Here is a 22,246-nt window from a genome sequence, read left to right on the forward strand (position 1 = left end):
TTAGTAAATCTTGCGCACGCTTTAGCAAATCGAGGGAACGAATTAGTAATCGCGCACGTTTTAGCAAATCGAGGAAATTAATTAGTAAATCACGTGGACAATTTCTAAATCGAGGAAATTAATTAGTAAATCATGTGCACGTTTTAGCAAATCGAGGGAACGAATTAGTAAATCACATGCACGATTTCTAAATCCAGGAAACAAATTAGTAAATCTTGCGCACGCTTTAGCAAATCGAGGAAATTAATTAGTAAATCACGTGGACAATTTCTAAATCGAGGAAACTAATTAGTAAATCTTGCGCACGTTTTAGCAAATCGAGGAAATTAATTAGTAAATCACGTGGACAATTTCTAAATCGAGGAAACTAATTAGTAAATCTTGCGCACGTTTTAGCAAATCGAGGAAATTAATTAGTAAATCATGTGCACGTTTTAGCAAATCAAGGGAACGAATTAGTAAATCACATGCACGATTTCTAAATCCAGGAAACAAATTAGTAAATCTTGCGCACGCTTTAGCAAATCGAGGAAATTAATTAGTAAATCACGTGGACAATTTCTAAATCGAGGAAACTAATTAGTAAATCTTGCGCACGTTTTAGCAAATCAAGGGAATGAAATAGTAAATCTTGCTCACGCTTAAGCAAATCAAGGAAACAAATTAGTAAATTGCGCATGCTTTAGCAAGTCGAGGCAATGAATTAGTAAATCACATGGACAATTTTTAAATCGAGGGAACAAATTAGTAAATCACATGCACGCTTTAGCAAATCAAGGAAATGAATTAGTAAATCACATGTACGTTTTAGCAAATTGAGGAAATGAATTAGTAAATCGCGCACGCTTTAGCAAATCGAGGAAATGAATTAGCAAATCACATGTACGTTTTAGCAAATTGAGGAAATGAATTAGTAAATCATGTGCACGCTTTAGCAAATCGAGGAAATGAATTAGCAAATCACATGTACGTTTTAGCAAATTGAGGAAATGAATTAGTAAATCGCGCACGCTTTAGTGAGTCGAGGGAACAAATTAGTAAATCACATGCACGATTTCTAAATCGAGGAAACTAATTAGTAAATCGCGCACGCTTCAGTGAGTCGAGGGAACGATTTATTAAATCACATGCACGATTTCTAAATCCAGGAAACAAATTAGTAAATCGCGCGCATGATTTATTAAACTGAGGGAACTAATTAAATTGTGCAAACAATTTATTAAACCAAGGGAATGAATTAGACAATTTTTTTCCTACGTCATTTGCGGGGCTTCATTCATTATAATTCAGTTCAATGTTGATTCTGTTCAATTCAAAAACTGTCAATGTAGCAAAAATTCATTAATTATGATACAAAATCTTCTGTCAGCAGGATAATCTGAGCGCCCAGTTCAGTCACATGATGATGGTCCGGCAGGCCTCGGCAGACGCCCGTGACACTCACACAGCCATTTACCCGTCGCCTGTGTCGCTCCAGACCCCTGCGCCTCCCCCGCCGCATCAGGCCGGATACATGATGCCCTCGCCAGGACAGAATATGCCCACACCTGCATTCCCTGCGCCGCACACGGCCACCATCAACCAGCAGCAGCAGCAGCAGCAGAGCTTCATCCAGCAGCAGGTGTGAGACACAATCTGCCTGAATCAGAGCTGAACGCTCACCAGCATCAACAAATGTCAACACATGAGTTCTGTCCCAATACACACACTTGAGGTCTTTGCATTCGACCACTTGTCTTACATGCCGTATTTACTGTATTCAGCCCAAGTGTGCATGAAGACACGCTAAGTGTCTCACGGTCATTTCATGCGTTTTGTGTGACGCAGCAGATACGTCACTGAAGTTCATGTCATTCTTATCACAGATGCCGCCGTGTTACTGTTCACCCAGCCAGTACCCCGTGTCTGGACAGCCGTACCGGCCTATGGGCTCGGTGCCGTACAGCGGCCCTCCGAGTCAGATGCCCCCTGCACCCGCGCAGCCGACAGGTAACTACACGCTTGCAAGAGCTTTAGCAGCCAACACACTATATATTACCGTCCTTTTAGTTAATTTAAACTATTTCCACCAACCAAACGCTACCTGCAAAGGGCTGTCATGATATCAGACGTTCACTACTCGATTATTGTGGCTGAAGTAGTTCAATATAACAACATAAAAGGATCGCACTTAGCATTTCAACTAGCATTGAGGTGCAAAATCGTTGCCTACTAAGTTGGAGTGTCAACCATTATTTGCGATGTTATCATATGTGTAGTATATCATGGTTATTGTCAATACTGGTAAAATGCGATTACTCCAAAAAGCAACTTAAAAACTTGTACAAAAGCAGTTTAAATGCAAAGAGTTGTCAAATCAGATATTGATTTGATTCAGTTAAAATAAGTTTATTGATAAATTCGATTCATTATAAGTTTCACAAGTGCTTTTCCATTGTCAGTAGTGACGATACATGAAGCACAGCTCACACAGAAGCCAAACCAAGCAGATTTCCGTTGCTGAACGCAGCGAATTCACGTGACCGACTTGAACATGAGCGAAATCATGTGAAACTCCTGATCACATGGATTCTCGATTTCGTCAACAATATTTAGGTGTAATTTTGCAGGTCAGTTTCTCCAAGCATCTTTGAGATGTTTCCACAGTTCTTCTATGTATTTAGGGTTTAATCTCAGTAGTTTCTTTATGTGATCCCAGATGAACTCAATGATGGTGATCTCTGTTTCTCCTGGTTCATCAAAAAATCTCACTGGATTTGGAAATCTAGAACTGATATCTCCTATTGCCACACTGATATACTTTGAGCAAAATCGAAGAACAAACTGATATGACATCAATTCAAACAAAATCAGGCCAAAACGAAATTCAATTCAGGAGTCTGTAACGACTTTTCCAGAAAAGTTCGCTCCGGCTGGTCTGTGGTGGTGATGTGATAGGTAGGTGTGGCTCTGAGGCCCCACCTTCTTTTTTTTTTTCTTCTGTTTAGTCCGTCAAGGTCAGATGTGAGTAAAAACATGAGCACATTAGAGAGCCGCTTTATAGTAGAAACTGAACTTGTAATTCTCATTGAAAGAGACACTGACACTGTTTTTAATACTGTAAAGCTATTGCATAAAGTGTTCTAAATAAACGTGACTTTACTAGCTGGTGATATCCACATCACAATGATCAGATGCTTTCTGAACGGCTGTTTTCTCACCTCTGTCATTTTTGTTGTTTATTTTGTTATTGAAAGGAAAGCGTGCAGCACATACTTACATATTTATCTAAATGTCGCTCTCAGCAGCGTGAACGGCGTAAGGATGTTCGTTAACAGTTAGGGGTGTAACGATACGCTCAGGTCACGATACGATACGCATCACGATATTTTGAACAAAATCTTATTTTAATTTTTCATTTATTTTAAAAACATTAACAAATTTCAATACTTTTCCTTGTTGTATAAACAAGATCACATTTCAGGTTTAATAAAAACCTTCTGTATTCAAATTAACAGCTGAATAGGTCTGTCTGTCACTGAAAAAACGTTAAATTTAACAAGAACTTAGAATTAAGAATCCTAAGGGACCGTTCTCATATCGCGTCTAAAAACGCGTGGAAGGTGTGGCTGCACCGCTTCTCCTTTCCAAAGCGCTTGCGCTCTCGTGGTGTCTGTTGTTGCTATGCAACCATGAACTGCGTTTGCCAAGAGGAAGTTTCAGCAAAGGATAAATTGATTTCTAGCCCTTGCATTAGCTATACTACTAGATATATTTATGGAGATAGATATAAAAACCACCCTGTCCAGCTATGATCAGCTGTTCAGCTGAGGTTTTGATGTTTTGTCACGAAAAGGCCGAAGCTGATCAGTTGGTTCTTGTCACATGTCCTGCGGTGCGCTTGCGGCATTCTGAAAAGTTGAAAATTTTTTCATCTCGATGCGCCTGGAAAACGCACCGCATGCACGTCGCAACTGCGTTGCTTCCATTATGAGCGCGCCTGCCGCATGACTACATTTGAAATAACTGACTTGCACTCGGAAAAGACGCAATATGTGAACGTCCCCTAACTTCTTAAAGCAAAGCATCGCTAGCATCTTTTGTGAGCACAGCTGTTGCTGTGGCACTGCGGTGAAAGAAAGCCGCGACTTTTCTCACGTGACCAAGCACGAGACTGACACGAGTAACGTTTAAACCTGCTTGCAAGATTCGATGTGTGCGCGAAACACTTACTGAACTAGAGAGCTGATTGAGACACACCCTTAATATGCGGTGACAACCCGGCTTCTCTCACTGCCGCCTCCATGTTGCAGAGTAGTTCACGTCGGCAGCTCAACCAATAAGATTAGACTGCCGTCATATCGTAAAAGTATCGACATCACTCTTTGATACATATCGTAACATTTTTGCATCGCAAATATCGTACTGCGATATATCGTTACACCCCTATTAACAGTATCTTTTTGCCACTAAGCGAAGAACGATGATCTTTGCCGTGAGTATATCGGGGGCTTCAAGCAAAAGTCAGAAACAGTCATTTTAAAAAAGTTGTTTCTGCCAAGCATCTAATGTGACTTTAGCTCAGGATCGTGTGTGTTTACTGTTATCAGCACAATAACACTCGCTCTCATCCGTCACTGCATCAGTTCACAGGAGGCTGTTTTCCTTCCATTTCTTTGAGCTCATGTTGATTTTAGTTTGTGTTAATAACTGGGCGGCTCGTTGCACTTGTTCTTTATCTACACTCTCTCTGTCTCTCTGTGTTTCACACACACAAAGATTGTTGGCATTTGGCCCTTTGAACAGACACAAAGAGTTTTGATTTCATCGTATTGTTCACTTCAGCGCTATTCTGCGTCCTGTGTGTGGTGACAGATGTTTTACTGGATGAATTGGAAAAGCTTCCCGCTTAAAACAAAACATCCCTCATGCTTTGAATGTCTGAAAACGGATCCTTTGAGAACCGTGAGAGGAACTCGGCGGTACGTTCTGGAGCTTTGCAGTGTTTTCGTGTCATCGGCGAGTTCTGTCGGAGCGGCTGAATGCGGGGCCGAGGCACTGTCTGAGACGCCCTACGATTCTCACAGTGAACCGGTCTCTTTTCCAGCCCCTCACTCCTCCTCGAACATCGGATCAAGCTGCGTTTGAGTCGCTTTAATCTTCCGTCTGCAAGGTCATGTGATCGGGTTGACTGTCACAGCCTTCAAATCCGGTGTTGTTTGCATAAAATGTTGAACATGTTTCCTATTTTGGGTCAGTTGCTGGTAATTAATGATCAATCAAACATTTTGAACCATTTTGAAAGAAGTCTCTACTGCTTACCAAGTCTGCATTAATTTGTTCAAAAATACAGTAAAATTGTGAAATATTATTTCAGTTTCAAACAGCTGTTTTCTATGTGAATATATTGTAAAATGTAATTTATTCCTGTGATCAAAGCTGAACTTTCAGCATCAGTGTCGCATGATCCTTCAGAAATCATTCCTCATTATTATCAATGTTGACAACTGTTGTTTAGCCTCGTATTTTTGTGCATCTTTATTTTTCAGGATTCTTTGATTAATAGAAAGTTCAAAAGAACTCACTTTTGATCAATTTAATGCATCATTGCTGAATAAATGTATTAATTTCATTTTTTTCTTTTAATCTTAAATTTTGTAAACTTTTGAATGGTAGTTTCCACAAAAATATGAAGCAGCATAACTGTTTCTTGAGCAGCAAATCTGCATATTAGAGTAATTTCTGAAGGATCATGTGAAATCACATTATATTTGTTGTTTTTTTTGTTTTTTCAGGAAATTAAATGATAAAATGTTTCAGTGGTCATGTCATAATGTCTGTTTTTATAGCTGCTTCATTTAGATTTTCTATATGTGTTTATTAAATCAAACGTTTTGTATCAAATGCATGAATCCGTGTAAAAACGGCTTCATGAAACCAGAGTTCAGACTCTGATTCTGATTGGATGAGACACATGTGAAGCTGATTTACACACATCAGATGAATTCTGAATCCTGTTGGGTTTAAAGTCAGGAGATTTCCTAACATTTGCAGCTCATCTCTGTGTATTTCTAGTTGAACATTTAATTTGCATCAGAAAGGAATAATGTCTGAATCCTGTGTGAAGAGGTTGAGATGAAAATGATTAGAAATCAAACCCTTCAGATGTTCCTGACGCTGCAGCGCTGAGATCTGAGACTGAAAACCGCCGCGTGCGGCAGAATTGCATGAAAAACATTTTCTCCTCTTCTGTACCTGCTCGCTCAGCCAGAACCCAGAGTGTTTAATATTATATTCCCATCATGCCCTGCTTCTAAGTGGAGGTGAGAGAATAGAGCTAAAAATAGCTCACGTTCACCATCTCCTCGCCGCGGGCCGTCCGTTTCTTTTGTCCCACTTCTGGGCTAAATTGATTGCCGTCCCTTTGGCCAAAAGCCAGCAGAAATTGAAAACGCCCTCCTCCCGCAGGGAGAGCGTGTTTGATAGCGTCACGGAGTTACACGCTCCCCCCAATAACCTTGACACCAATGCAAATTATCCTGCCTCATAATGGGCCGTTTTCTGCTCGCCGTACGTGTAAATTACCATCTTACACGTTGAAGCTTTTAAAGGCATAACGTGGGCAGCTATTATGTAAGCTATTGTCATTTTGGGAGTGCGTGCGCGCGCGGATAATAAGAGGCAATTTAATGCCGCCGGTTTGGCGAGATCATCAGTGATTTAAAGCGTTTAGATAGTAAGGGTATCATTAGCTTGCTCTGCTTTAATTGACAAGCTTTATGACGACATGAATCTGAATTCAGAGATTTGAGCTCAATACTGCAGTGAAACAAACATGCATTATGTGAGTTTGAGAGCTGATGGCGCGTCTAGCTCTGATGATTATCATCCTCGTTGGCATCTACAGACCCTTGTGTTCTTTTCTTACTAAATATTTAAGAACGAAGTGAAGAACCTGGGTGTTGTTTTGAGTTTTAAAGGATTAGTTCACTTCAGAATTGAAATTTCTTGATCATTTACTCTCCTCCATGTCATCCAAGATGTTTATGTCTTTCTTTCTTCAGTCGAAAAGAAATGAAGGTTTTTGATGAAAACATTCCAGGATTTTTCTCCATATAGTGGACTTCACTGGGGTTCAACGGGTTGAAGGTCAGTTTCAGTGCAGCTTCAAAGAGCTCTACATGATCCCAGACGAGGAATAAGAGTCTTATCTAGAGAAACCATCGCTCACTTTCTAAAATAAATAAAAACGATATACTTTTTAACCACAAATGCTCATCTTGCACTGCTCTGAGATGAGCCACGCATTACGTAATCATGTTGGAAAGGTCACGAAATTCCTTTTCGACTGAAGAAAGAAAGACATGAGCATCTTGGATGACATGGGGGTGAGTAAAATATCAGGAAATTTTAATTCTGAAGTGAACTAATCCTTTAAGTCTCATATAAATAGTGACTAGGAAATATTGCCGGGATTCGTCCTTTTAGCTTTGGATGATAAATTAAATAATTAATGCTTTTATCTTTTCTCATTTCGATTGTTTATCTAAGCTCAGGGTTCGTACAAGGAGCTTAAAGTGCTTTGAAGTACCTTTTGAAATTTTAAGTCCTGAAAACAGACATTTTTATGAAAAGGTACTTGAAAAGTGCTTGAATTATTGAAAGACAATATATATGAAATTAGTGTTTAATTTGATTAATAAAACAATCTTTTCACACAAAATCAATACTGCAGCTCATCTTAAATAGATATAGAGCCATTTCGCATGGCTATATGTGTGATATTGCTTATATAAATATCCAAGTTTATGATACAGCTTTCATTTTTCAGATAAATCATATATTCATGAGGTAAAAATCAGTTTGTATAAGGAAAGCGATCTCTTTTTCATAGTATCTCTTATTGTAGTCCTTGAAAACCAAAAAAGTAGTGCTTGAAAAGTCATATTACAGTGTCTGTACGAACCCTGTTGATACAAAACGCAGCAGCCAGAGTGCTAATAAAATAGAGAGCGTATATACCATTTAGGAAGCAGACGTCACAGTTACGAATGTGCATTTGCGTGCACATTGTGTTGGCAGAAAAACAGTGGTAACAAGTGGAGGAGAACAGGCAAGATCCATGGAATAAGAGGAGGAAATGTCGCCTTGTGCTAGATGTCAGAATCAGAATGATTAGTCTGTTATTAAAGCATGCATTTGATGTAAACGATAGATAATATTCATATGCAGTTCATAGGGAGCATAATGTAAGTCTTATAGTTACAGCTTGAAATATTTAAACCTGTTACATCTTACATAGATAACATTTAAACCTATAATAGTTTATCTCACAATTGTGACTTTTTTTCTTGCAATTGCGAGTTTATATCTCTCAATTTGGACGTCATATATCTTTGGATTTGGATATAAACTCACAATTCTGAGGAAAAAAAGGCAAAATATCAAATTTAAGTCTTACAATTCTGATTTTACCTCTCAGAATTGAGAGATATAAACACGTAATTGTTTCAACAACTTAAAATTTGATGTTGTACTAAATTACAACTTGGATATTCGAGTTGACTAAACTTAAAAATTGAAGGCAGCATACACACTTCAAGACAACACTTTAAAACAATTTTGCAATGTAACTCGAAATGACCCAAAAAGACCCAAATGGTCTATTACAGCAGTTTTAATGGATCTATACTGGTTTCCAGTTCAACAAATTATTTATAAAGTACTGCATAACTTGGCACTGGTCAAAATATGTTCATAGTTCGTAATAAAATTTATGTTTGTATTTTACCTTGCGAAGAACATCGAGCTGCATTTTATGTATGAAAAGTGCTATACACATAAATAAATAATAATTTGAATAAACAGAGACTGTTTATTGTTCATTGAAAGGGTGATTTTGTTTTGCAAGTGGACAGTAAATGGTTATTTCTGCCACTTTTGTTCAGTTTCACTACACGTTTATATGCTGTTGAAGCGCTTGCATTGTTTCAATCGTTTCTGTACGTTCCTTCAGGTTACCAAACTGTGATGCCAAATCAGCAGCAGAACTACCAGAACGTCATCCAGCCGCCACAGAATCAGACGCTGGTCAGCAGCCAACACAGCAATATGGGAAGTCAGATGCAAGGCATGATGGTCCAGTATCTGTCAATGCCATCTTATCAGGTGAATGCTGCATTCTGGGAACATGTAATGGACTCCATCACAGAGCTGTTCATTATAACACAGTAGTGATCATAGAGCTGTCGCATGAGCGGTTTAATTTCTGTCAGTGAAATGTGTTGATGAGAACGTACAGTAAAGGCATCTTCTGTGTCAGGTGTCTGTGCCTCAAGGAGCCCCGGCTGTGCCGCAGCAGACGTATCAGCAGCCCGTCGTCAGCCATGCGCCCGTGCCTGGGTCCAGCATTCAGGTCTACTACAGCATCGTACCTCCTCACCAACAGAACGCCGTCAGGTACGGATTACACTGACAGCTGTATTCAATTTGCAAAATGAATTTATTTGTTTTCCAAAAGCATTGATGCATTCAGATCTCTTTGTATGATTAATCGAAATAAACGCGATATGGCTTAGTGCATTATCAAATCACCAAGTGCAAATATCCTGCCTTGTTGGCAGAGGCTATTTACACTAACTCCGCCCACTATTGACTAATTAAACCAGACAAAATTACAAAAGAAATCTTGCTAGTAACTGATGCAGTGGCGTGGAGAGTAAGGTCTGTTATGTTAGCTTTTGACACGACCGAGTTTGAATCTTCCTCTTTCTTCTTTCTTTTCCCATCGCATGCTCGGAGAGGCGTTAATTTTAAATAAATATACACTGAATTAATATTTTATAATATGCTACAGTGCACATAGGTGCAAAAAAAATATCTTCTACGTCTGCTATGTTGAGAGCTAGTGGTACTCAAACCGTCTACAACGTCAATTAGCCAAGGCTAATTGACGAGGCTCACCAAGGCTCGCCCCGATTGGCCTGACGGGGGCGCTACAGCAGTGAAAAATATGGATTTTTTTGAAAAACGTACTTTTGCAAACTAGTCATAGGTTTTTGGCCTGATGGGAAACAAACCAGTGCAGTGAGATTCTCCAGAGTCGGATTGTTAGTAATTATCAAAGAAAAAAAGAAGAAATTTCGATTCGCGGTCTCTAAGGGCCGCCAAAACATTCAAAGTGGGCGGAGCCACTTTTACTAAAATGGCTATAACTTGTGAACGGAATGAGATATTTTCACCAAAATTGGCACATCTATGTAAAAACGAATTCTGTGGTCCGAGTGAAAAAGGACGCTGCAACTGGCCACTTGGTGGTGCTATAACATAAAAAAAACCCCTGAAAACAGCTATAACTACTTCACCGTTAGGCCAAATGACTTGGAAATTGGCATGCAGTGTCTTCATCCGAGGGGCCACGACTGTTTGTGAGGACATTGACGTATGTCAAAAAACATGTCTGCCATCGGCCAATGAATTTTGAGCAGCGAATCGGAACGAGGAACGAATCTCGCTGGGCCTGTTTGACTCACTACCCTAGAGGCATGTGAGAAATTAAAAATAAATCGGCGCCTTCATGTTTTTCACGTTCTTAAAGGATTGTGTGTAGCGCAATTTTTCGCACACGCCCACGACATTCATACCACATGGTAGAACTCCTCATTCTGAGCAACTTTGCTTCTTGAATCGTTCGTTAAATATTGGAGATTATTTCAAAAACCAACTTTGGCGAACTAGTCCTAGGTTTTTGGCTCAACCTTTATAACTGTTAAAAAGTTTTATAAACCATATATTTCCTATATTAAATTGCCTATATTGGCTGTAAATGGTATTTTCCATCTGTGATTGAGAAGGTTACAGGCTTGCTAAATAAAACATTATACCTTTTCTTCAAACAAATTTTGTAGGATTATAGACAGTCAGTCCCACTAGCAAAATTAGCCAATTGTCTGCATCCCTGTTGCTCAAACAGTAGATCATGGCGCTTGCAACACCAAGGTCACGGGTTTGATTCGCAGGGAATGTGTGGACTGATAAAATGTGCACTAAGTGGCTTTGGATAAAAGCATCTGTTCAATGCTTAAATGTCAATGTTAATAATAGCTGTGAGCGTTTCAGTGACGTTCAGGGCTGGAGAGTAAAAAAAAATTAAACATTTATGTGTGCTAATCAGAAACAAGATCTGGAGTGTGTCATAATTACAATAAAAGCACAGAAAACTTATGATGAACAGACAGCTGTTGTAAAAATCTGGTGAATTCAGTAACGATTTTAAATGTCCGTTGATGAATTTTCTTCAGAATAATATATTCAGGCTCATTTAATCTGCTACAAACAGAGATGAAACCAGAAATGAAAAGGCTTTCAGTCTGGTGTAAAATGGGTGTGCAGAGCTGTAAGGAAGAGGTCGCTCGCTCGCTTTTGTCGTCTCTTGGGACCTTGACTTTAGTAGGCCACGTTCAAGATGATTTATAAGTCCAGAAATGCAGCTGGTCTTAATATAACGCGGCGTGTCCCGTGAGGAGAGCGATCTCGCTGCAGCACATCCTTCATGTGAAGCGGCTCACAGATGGGCGAACGGCTCCTCGCAGCTGCGTCACATGGCTCATGTCCTTATTAAACCGCTCGAGACGATCCAGCGCTGCGAATACTGATGATCTGCTCATTGGCTATGTTGAGCTGGCGCTCTTCTCTCCTACACCTGTACGTTGATCAGGTGTCACACTGATCAGAGCCGAATGTGGGTGACGTGGTTTTGGCATCGTAAGCGAACGTGTTTGCTTGTGTTTGTCTCCGCAGCTCCTCCGTGGGGTTCTTGCCTCCTCCAGGAGCAGAGCAGATGCCGTTCCACCGCACCTCGCCTCCCTGCAGCTCGCAACAGATTCCCGCCCAGCAGTGCTCAGGTACGGACCCCGCGGTGACCCATAAGGCTGTTCGTCCTCTTCCTCTTTGCACTACCTCTTCGAAACCACAGTTATAATACTGATCTATTCATTGTTAGGAAGTGTATAGCATCAAAACATGTGACAAACAGCCAATTTCAGATGCAACAAGGAATCTGCAAATATTATACTGCATTTTAACATTTGTTATAATTATTTATGCAAAGATGCATAATGCATTATATTACCATAAAATCAAATAATGCATCAGCTGGTTTGTTTTCTGCTGATTTCATGTTCCAGCTACACTTGGATAGCAGTGATACAAAGTCAATTATTTATTGATTAACTTGCTCATTTGTTCATTATTTTTCACTAAAATCCATTTAAATATTTATCAGACACAGAGATAGGATTTTTATCATAATTTGGAAACAACCTTAAATGGTTCTTGTGTGATTTATAGAAGGATTTCAACAAAACACAAGAAAAACTAGATGTTTTTGGTAACACTTTACAACAAAAAGCTTCATTAGTTAGCATGACAACTAACAATGAAGAAAATTAATTTATTAATCTTAGCTCATGTTAATTTTAAAATTTACTAATACATTTTTGTATTGCTTATTGTTTTTTAATGCGTTAACTAACGTTAACTGATGGCACATTATTGTAAAGTGTTAACAAAAACATTATTTACACTATCAAGGAAACAACAAACAACAGAATTCTCTTTTGTATGTTTTTTACGTTAACGTTAAAACTAAGTATATTTCTCAAGTTATTACAAAATAACATTTATTGCAAAATAACTATAAGAAAGCAGTATTTCATTTTTCATGTACAGTACTGGTCAAAAGTTTGAACACATTACTATTTTTAATGTATTTGAAAGAAGTCTCATCAAGGTGGCATTTATTTGATCAAAAATACAGAAATATTATTACAATTGAAAATAATGGCTTTCCATTTTAATATACTTTTAAATTATAATTTATTTCTGTGATGCAAAGCTGGATTTTCAGCATCATTATTCCACTCTTCAGTGTCACATGATCCTTCAGAAATCATTCTAATATGATGATTTAATATCAATGTAGGAAACAGTTGTGTTTTTTTTGGACCTGTGATGATTTTACAGGATTTATTGATTAATAAAAAGTTAAAAAGAACAGCATTTATTCAAAATAAAAGTCTTTACTATCAGTTTTTATCAATTTAACACATCCTTGCTGAATAAAAGTATTATTTTCTTTCAAAAAAAAAAAAAAAAAAATTACAGACCCCAAACTTTTAAACGGTAGTGTATATTGTTACAAAAGATTTCTATTTTAAATAAATGCTGTTCTTTTTTAACTTTTTATTTATCAAAGAATCCTGAAAAAATATCACAGGTTATATAAAAAAATAAAAATATTAAGAAGCACTGTGGAGTTGATTTAACTCATCGACTAGCGTGTGCCGTCATGTTAATGTCAAGTCGTAACTTTGCAGATGTTGTTTATGCTCTATGCTGAAATCATAATCACCCACTCCTTTAAAACAAAGCGTTTATGCTTTATGCTGCCATTAATTCTGACATTAGTTTCTCAGATCCACATTATTCCTCTTTGTCTTTTGGCCTCCTTGATTCTCAGCACTGATCGCAGCACAATACAGTCAGACTCGTCCTTTCTTCAGACCCTGGAATTAGATTGTGTGTCTCCACAAAGGATGTGTGGAGAACACGAGCGAGCAGAACGGCTTATAATTCAGAGACGCCCATATGCAGCTCATTGTCGTGACCTTCAGCCTCGTGTCGTTTCCTGCGAGGCATAAAGGTGCTAATTGAAATGACACTCTCTGCTCCCAACAATCCCATTATTGAACAGATATGGGCTGGTAATTAAAAAGTAATTCCTGTGCTGCTTTGTTCACGGTTATGGCTATCTTAAAGAAGGCCTTCACGGCTGCTATAATTCTCATTTCCAGTTGATGTGTCCTCCATTAATGTGAATGGCTTCTCGCGGCGAGCCACTCTGATCGCTCTGTGGCGTCTCTCCATCGCTCGTCTTTAATAACTAATTAAAAGAGGAGGCAAGAAGGGCTCCTCAAATGCTCAAATTAGATTCTCTTCCCCTTCACAAGCGTCTTGTGGTTTAATTTGATTAAGCAGTAAAAGAAAGAACGTCCTTTTAAACCTGTTGTGGCTCTTCTGCAGTGTGTTGAATGGCTCTTGATTCAGTGTTGACACAATGAGACCTCTGGATATCCATTTCTTTTCCAATGGAGTATTTTGACTTATTGTGCCGCTGTTGTAACCATTTAATCAGAAGTTACTTAGTGAAATTACATTGCATATATCGCCTACTTTTCACATTTCAAGGGTTCTTTCCAAGCCATAAGCTGCGTTTCCATTGTCCTTCAAATTGCAAATATGCCCAATGGAAACATGTCAATTTCGCAAAAACTCCCATATAGATTGCACACATGTATGTTTTTATGCTCACATGAGGTGGATTTTCAGGCAATTCGAAAAAGGAATATTTTGCAAAACTGCAAAAAAGTTGAATACGGAAGGCGTAGGACGTAACATAAGCGTTTTGAACTGTGAGAGGCGTTACACTTTCTTCGTAAGTTGAATACGGAAGGCGTAGGATGTAACGTAAGCACTTTGAACTGTGAGAGGCGTTACACTTTCTTCGTAAGTTGAATACGGAAGGCGTAGGACGTAACGTAAGCCTTTTGAACTGTGAGAGGCGTTACACTTTCTTCGTAAGTTGAATACGGAAGGCGTAGGACGTAACGTAAGCCTTTTGAACTGTGAGAGGCGTTACATTTTCTTCGTAAGTTGAATACGGAAGGCGTAGGATGTAACGTAAGCACTTTGAACTGTGAGAGGCGTTACACTTTCTTCGTAAGTTGAATACGGAAGGCGTAGGATGTAACGTAAGTGTTTTGAACTGTGAGAGGCGTTACACTTTCTTCGTAAGTTGAATACGGAAGGCGTAGGATGTAACGTAAGCACTTTGAACTGTGAGAGGCGTTACACTTTCTTCGTAAGTTGAATACGGAAGGCGTAGGACGTAACGTAAGCGTTTTGAACTGTGAGAGGCGTTACACTTTCTTCGTAAGTTGAATACGGAAGGCGTAGGATGTAACGTAAGCACTTTGAACTGTGAGAGGCGTTACACTTTCTTCGTAAGTTGAATACGGAAGGCGTAGGACGTAACGTAAGCCTTTTGAACTGTGAGAGGCGTTACACTTTCTTCGTAAGTTGAATACGGAAGGCGTAGGACGTAACGTAAGCCTTTTGAACTGTGAGAGGCGTTACATTTTCTTCGTAAGTTGAATACGGAAGGCGTAGGATGTAACGTAAGCACTTTGAACTGTGAGAGGCGTTACACTTTCTTCGTAAGTTGAATACGGAAGGCGTAGGATGTAACGTAAGCACTTTGAACTGTGAGAGGCGTTACACTTTCTTCGTAAGTTGAATACGGAAGGCGTAGGACGTAACGTAAGCCTTTTGAACTGTGAGAGGCGTTACACTTTCTTCGTAAGTTGAATACGGAAGGCTTAGGACGTAACGTAAGCATTTTGAACTGTGAGAGGCGTTACACTTTCTTCGTAAGTTGAATACGGAAGGCGTAGGACGTAACGTAAGTGTTTTGAACTGCGAGAGTTTTACATTTTCTTCGTAAGTTGAATACAGAAGGCGTAGGATGTAACGTAAGCACTTTGAACTGTGAGAGGCGTTACACTTTCTTCGTAAGTTGAATACGGAAGGCTTAGGACGTAACGTAAGCATTTTGAACTGCGAGAGTTTTACATTTTCTTCGTAAGTTGAATACAGAAGGCGTAGGATGTAACGTAAGCACTTTGAACTGTGAGAGGCGTTACACTTTCTTCGTAAGTTGAATACAGAAGGCGTAGGACGTAACGTAAGCATTTTGAACTGCGAGAGTTTTACATTTTCTTCGTAAGTTGAATACAGAAGGCGTAGGATGTAACGTAAGCACTTTGAACTGTGAGAGGCGTTACACTTTCTTCGTAAGTTGAATACAGAAGGCGTAGGACGTAACGTAAGTGTTTTGAACTGCGAGAGTTTTACATTTTCTTCGTAAGTTGAATACAGAAGGCGTAGGATGTAACGTAAGCATTTTGAACTGCGAGAGGCATTAAACTTTCTTTGTAAGTTGAATACAGAAGGCGTAGGACGTAACGTAAGTGTTTTGAACTGCGAGAGTTTTACATTTTCTTCGTAAGTTGAATACAGAAGGCGTAGGACGTAACGTAAGTGTTTTGAACTGCGAGAGTTTTACATTTTCTTCGTAAGTTGAATACAGAAGGCGTAGGACGTAACGTAAGCACTTTGAACTGTGAGAGGCGTTACACTTTCTTCGTAAGTTGAATACAGAAGGCGTAGGACGTAACGTAAGCACTTTGAACTGTGAGAGGCGTTACACTTTCTTCGTAAGTTGAATACAGAAGGCGTAGGACGTAACGTAAGCATTTTGAACTGCGAGAGTTTTACATTTTCTTCGTAAGTTGAATACAGAAGGCGTAGGATGTAACGTAAGCACTTTGAACTGTGAGAGGCGTTACACTTTCTTCGTAAGTTGAATACAGAAGGCGTAGGACGTAACGTAAGTGTTTTGAACTGCGAGAGTTTTACATTTTCTTCGTAAGTTGAATACAGAAGGCGTAGGATGTAACGTAAGCATTTTGAACTGCGAGAGGCATTAAACTTTCTTTGTAAGTTGAATACAGAAGGCGTAGGACGTAACGTAAGTGCTTTGAACTGCGAGAGGCGTTACACTTTCTTCGTAAGTTGAATACGGAAGGCGTGGGACATAGCGTTATCGTTTTGAACTGTGAGAGACGTTACATTTTCTTCAGCTGAATACGGAAGGCGTAGGACGTAACAAGCGTTTTGAACTGCGAGTTTTACATTTTCTTCGTACGTTGAATACGGAAGGCGTAGGATGTAACGTAAGTGCTTTGAACTGTGAGAGGCGTTACATTTTCTTCGTAAGTTGAATACGGAAGGCGTGGGACATAGCGTTAGCGTTTTGAACTGTGAGAGACGTTACACTTTCTTCGTATGTTGAATACAGAAGGCGTAGGACGTAATGTAAGCAGTTTGAACTGTGAGTTTTACATTTTCTTCGTAAGTTGAATTCGGAAGGAGTAGGATGTAACGTAAGCGTTTTGAACTGTGAGAGGCGTTACATTTTCTTCAGCTGAATACGGAAGGCGTAGGACGTAACAAGCGTTTTGAACTGCGAGTTTTACATTTTCTTCGTAAGTTGAATACGGAAGGCGTAGGACGTAACGTAATTGTTTTGAACTGTGAGAGGCGTTACTCTTTCGTAAGTTGAATACGGAAGGCGTAGGACGTAACGTAAGTGTGTTGAACTGTGAGAGGCGTTACATTTTCTTCGTAAGTTGTAAGTATGCTTCTTTCGAGTGAATAGCTAGTGTAATTGATCTAATCTAACAGTGAATTTAGCTGATGGACAAAATTACGTTTTAGTTGTATAACATGAGTTAACGGAAACACTGTAACTCTGTAATGGAAACTTGGCTATAGTTTGGTAAAGCCACTATCAAACTTTGAACTTTGAACATGCGAAGTTTCATCAGATGCTGCAATGGTTGTGATTTGATGTCACAGACTACAGCATCTTTTTTTATGAAGTGAATTCAATATATAACTTTTAGTAATACATTCAAAATGCAAAAATATAATTATTTTAATTCAGCCAAGAAGCCATGCCGCACTGAATCGATCTTCTACTGGTCGCATGTCTTCACGTGATGCAAATTCGCAGGTCAGAGTTCAACAAACTTGAACTTTGGAACGCAGCGAAATGCAAAACTTTTTGTTTGAGCTTGCGTTTCAGGTCTGACCCATTCACATGCGTATGAATGGAAGTCAATGGCATGAAAAGTGCAGTGTGACCACACTTTAAACTGTTAAAGTGGTGAACGGAAACTACAACCATGTACTCCAATAGCAAAAAAAAAAACCTACGTTATGGGGACAAATTGTCCTCACAAATATCTGAAATCCTTGGCATTTTTTGGTCTCCATGAGGAAAACAGCTTATAAATCACACTAAGTGATGTTTTTTAAAAATGTAAAAATACAGAAAGTTTTCTGTGATGGGTAGGTTTATGGTTAGAGGATAAGAATATACAGTTAAAATCCAATGTGTGTGTATTGACAGGTGCTCCGCCCCCATCAGGTGGTATGGTGATGATGCACCTGGCGTTACCTGCGTCGCAGCAGCTTCAGTCGCATTCACCCCCGCAGTGGAAACCCAACAAATACTACAGCTCTGAGCACACGCGCACACAGAAGCCCAGCGAGATCTGCTGTCTGGACACGTCACGAGTAAGTCATCACTTCAGATCTCTGACAGAAATAAACACATGACATTTGTTTATTTTGTGTTCAAAATGGATCCATGTGCAGATTTGACCACAACAAACTCACTTTTATGCACATCAATATGCTCTTGTGTAAAGTTTAACTGTTAATGAGTTCATAAAATGTAGTTGTTTAGTGGGAGCTTGTAAAACACATCTTTGTTGATGTTAGACGTGATTCTGCCATGTGATGAATGCAGCATCATTTAGATGTTTAACTTTCTTTGCGCAGAGCAGTCCACAGATCGGCAGCCCGTCCATCTCGCCGGCCCAGTCGCCCACACCTGCACACCTCACTACTGTAAAGAACATCCGTCCCAGCCTCAACACTGTTCCCATCATGCCTCACTTCTCTAGATCCTTCGTTTCCGGACAAGGTGAGTCCTCTTGTTCTGTATGGTGTTTATTAAAGCGCTGAAGTTGTTGTGAGGATCATCAGGTGTGTTGTTGTGTCAGGTGACGTTCGCTATCCTCTGCTGGGCCAGACGCTCCAGTACAGCCCTCAGATTCGCCCTCCCTTACTTCAGGCCCCGCCCATGATGTCCAGTCAGGTCAGCCCACCAATCACATTTCAGATCACATTAACATGTACTTAACAAGCTTTACAGTGAATCCTGATTAGCCACTTTTGTCAAAATTAATTTTTGTTCATTTTCTGTTTAGGCTTCTGTAGGGATTCGACACGCTGGTCGAGGCAGGAAGCCACACAGGAAAGCGCTTTCTACAGATCTCAGTGTAGGTGACCCTACAAGTTCGATTAATCCATCAAAATATGAGAAAATATATATAAATAAATAAGAGTTTGGTTCCAAAACGCGATAAACTGCATTTTAAAAAAAATAAAATAAATCTATCATACAATCAGAGTGATTTCATGGCAAAAGTTTAGTGATCGTTTAGTGATTGTCAAACATGACTGAATGAAATCAATCAAAAACCAGCAACACATTACGGTGTCAAATTGATGTCAGAGGTGTAAATAGGGCTGCAACAAATGATTATTTTGATAATCTGACCATTAGTAGACTGATTAATCAACTAATCGCCGATAATTTCACTGATTAATCAGTATGTTTGGTCGATTATTATATTACAGTTTCGCTACAGCGCCCCCACTGGTCAAACCGCAGTATTGCAGGCCCTAAAAAAATAGGTTGTATGAGATTACACAACTATTCGATAACAAAAATATTTTTTGGAGGGCAAAAACTATTTTTTCAGCCTAAGTTATAAAGCGTTTTAGGTTTCTTTTTATCATGTAAGCACACGTTATCACTTTAGTAATTAAAGTGCATAAAGTAAAGTATCAGCATAAAGTAAAGTAATTAAGCGCAAATTTTTTCTGTAATCGCGATTAAAAACATTGGAGTTTAATATTTTTATATTGTAACAATTTCACAGTTACTCTCCAAATTAATGTAGAAACAACTTAAAGACAGTATATTATAAATATTTGTTTAATGTCATCTTTTTATGAATGAAGGCCAGTATCACTGATGCTAATACTGCTACTGATGAACCTATTAAATAGATTTTTTTTAACATTAATTATAGACATTCAACATTATAGTATAACTAGAAGCTATCAATTTCAACATTTGTTAGGCTTTAAAACAATCTTCAGATGAACCCATTATAATAAATGTCATTTACCTGTCTAACAGGTAGGAAATATAGAGAAATTGCATGAATTATAAATTAAATATAGATTAATTCTTATTAAAGCTACAATTTTCTCTGTTCCCTTTGTTCTTTGACAAACATTGCAGCAACTGGTTTATTAGGCTGCTGTCACTTTAAGAGCTGCCGAACATGACGTTTTCTCATCTCATTGAACTCTTTAAGTTCATTTAAAGATGTTATTTAACTAATTTTAGACTGATCTCGATACTTAAACTCGATTCTGCAGCACGTCTTTCTGTGCACACGAGTCGTGTGTGTGTGTGTGTCACAAAAATACTGAATCTGAATCTGTCTTGCACAGCAGGACTGTGTATTTTTGACAGTATGTGTACTGAGTTTGTTATGAGAGTCAGTGTGTTTTGTGACGGTCTGTGTCTCCTCCAGTGATCGTCCGTGCGCCGCGGGCATCAGTCGTACGGAGGCCTGTGCAGGACAGGAGCTTCAGGATTTCTCTCGCCAAATCTCCCTCCTCCAGCGCTGACCCCGCGGCCTCTAAACCGTCCTGCTCGCACACGCCGCACAGGACCTACAGCTCGCCCGCTTCAGACTCCCAACGACGCCGTCACCCTTCCACACGAGGGCGCTCTGACTGACTGACAAACAGACAGCCGGCGGGAGTTTGAGCTCTAGAAAACAATCCGAACTGAAAGTGTTCTGCTCTCTCATTGGACAGTTGACTGGAACATATCAAAATGCAGCCGGAACTGTGTTGTTCTTTATTTTTTTATCTGCATTTATTGGTTTGTTTGTTTTTTATTTGAATATTCTAGTATTAAAACACGTCAGATGGACTTTTTTTGGTTTGGTTTCCAGTCGTTCGCATTTGTATTTCTTCACCAGCCATCGGCTCTCAGTGTGACGCGTTCGCACGCGGGTGTCGTGGTGTGCCTTCGGTCAGACGAACAAAGACGTCTCATGTCAAACACCCTGCTTTTGTGTAAATAATTTATGACGTAGCTGTATAATTCAGTTTCCTCTGAATTGTGGGAATAGACGCCAGTAAGAGCGACAGCAGCATTTTTTATGTTGTTGTTGTTGTTGTTTATTTCCCTTGTTTTTTAATTTAAGACATTTAAAACCAATCATACGGCATCTCAGCAGATCATTTTTAATAAGTTGAACGGTTGTGTTTCTTGTTTTCACACGCGTCTTTTAATATATTCTTACCGGGGAAAAATAAAAAGAGAAAAACGACAAAAAGTTGCACATTTATACAAACTCAATATATATACAGAAAAATCTATTTTTTTCTTATGAAAATACGTGTGGAAGTCTGAAAGGCTGTTTAATGTTTACTGGTGCAAGTCCATTTTTATTTCAGTTTTGAGAACCAATAAATGTTTACACCAAATGATCTACTTTATCAAACACTGACGTCCTTTGCCATGAATCAGTTTGTCGTTTTTATATATGTATCGATGCTCTGGCGTTGGCTCTTTGTCATTTATCACGATTTATTTTTCAGTAAGGAGCCGATGGGTTGAGGCATCTCAGCCGATGGACGGTGTCGTTCATCTCAATTCTGCTTTTATTGGGTCATTTGTCTGCTACATTAACCTGCCGCTCACCTCATCTGTTCAACCGCCCCACAGTTCATCTAGACCTTTCTCTGTATTTTCCTCCTCCAATAACGTCAAAGTAATTTGGCAAAAGAAAAATCCCCCACCTGCCGGTGTTCTTATTGAGCCTGAGGGAGTTGGAGGAGCTGGAATCCATAATGGATGGCTTTATCTTCTGCGCTGCCTTCATATGAACAACCCTCTTTTCTGTCCGGTAAGGGTGTGCCAATTGGCTCTGTGCCGGCGAGATTATTAACGTGTAATTAAATCAACATCTGGAGAGCTCAGCCGTGTGAGAGGCGCTGAGGACGAGGCTTCCTCATAAAGGCACAATCTCTCTCGGCTTTGAGCTTCTGTTTATTCAGCAGTAATTGATGTTTTTATCAGAAAGCCTCCAGTTTCCTCGTGGCATGATGGAATGTTCCACCATCCGGTCCTCTTCCATTCCTCTGCTGGGAAAGTGTGCAATGCAGTATTTTTATATAAAAACATTGAAGTCAGTGTAATATTGTGCTTCATAAATACATGGCTAAAGGACACTGAAAACAACTGACCAGATAATGGACCCTTTTTACATACTGGAATGATTAACGTGTATTTTTAAACTATACTTTCTTACATTAACTTGCATTGAATTAATAAGAACTAGGTCACGCTGCTGTGTTTCTAATACAACAGCTGAGGGAGTGATGGCAAATTTGACATTTTTCTTCAGACCAACAAAATCAA

General features: G+C 39.2%; 1 protein-coding gene across 11 annotated transcripts in view; it reads left to right on the forward strand.

Annotated features, from left to right (window-relative positions):
• LOC125270804 (R3H domain-containing protein 1-like) overlaps nt 1-21,326 on the forward strand; it is a 74,106-nt gene extending 52,780 nt beyond the window's left edge. For 7 of the 11 annotated variants that reach the window (XM_048194767.1, XM_048194772.1, XM_048194775.1 and 4 more), the window contains 10 exons: nt 1,370-1,621; nt 1,866-1,989; nt 8,996-9,147; nt 9,302-9,438; nt 11,779-11,882; nt 18,074-18,240; nt 18,508-18,652; nt 18,732-18,826; nt 18,939-19,010; nt 20,343-21,326. In XM_048194767.1, the coding sequence (XP_048050724.1) occupies nt 1,370-1,621; nt 1,866-1,989; nt 8,996-9,147; nt 9,302-9,438; nt 11,779-11,882; nt 18,074-18,240; nt 18,508-18,652; nt 18,732-18,826; nt 18,939-19,010; nt 20,343-20,345 (1,251 nt within the window). In that variant the 3' untranslated portion in view covers nt 20,346-21,326. The remainder of the gene's footprint in view (nt 1-1,369; nt 1,622-1,865; nt 1,990-8,995; nt 9,148-9,301; nt 9,439-11,778; nt 11,883-18,073; nt 18,241-18,507; nt 18,653-18,731; nt 18,827-18,938; nt 19,011-20,342) is intronic. The other 4 variants (XM_048194769.1, XM_048194773.1, XM_048194776.1 and 1 more) reach the window with 2 other exon arrangements.
• Nucleotides 21,327-22,246: the final 920 nt, after the last annotated feature.

Source organism: Megalobrama amblycephala, linkage group LG6, assembly GCF_018812025.1.
Source record: "Megalobrama amblycephala isolate DHTTF-2021 linkage group LG6, ASM1881202v1, whole genome shotgun sequence".
NCBI lineage: Eukaryota > Metazoa > Chordata > Actinopteri > Cypriniformes > Xenocyprididae > Megalobrama > Megalobrama amblycephala.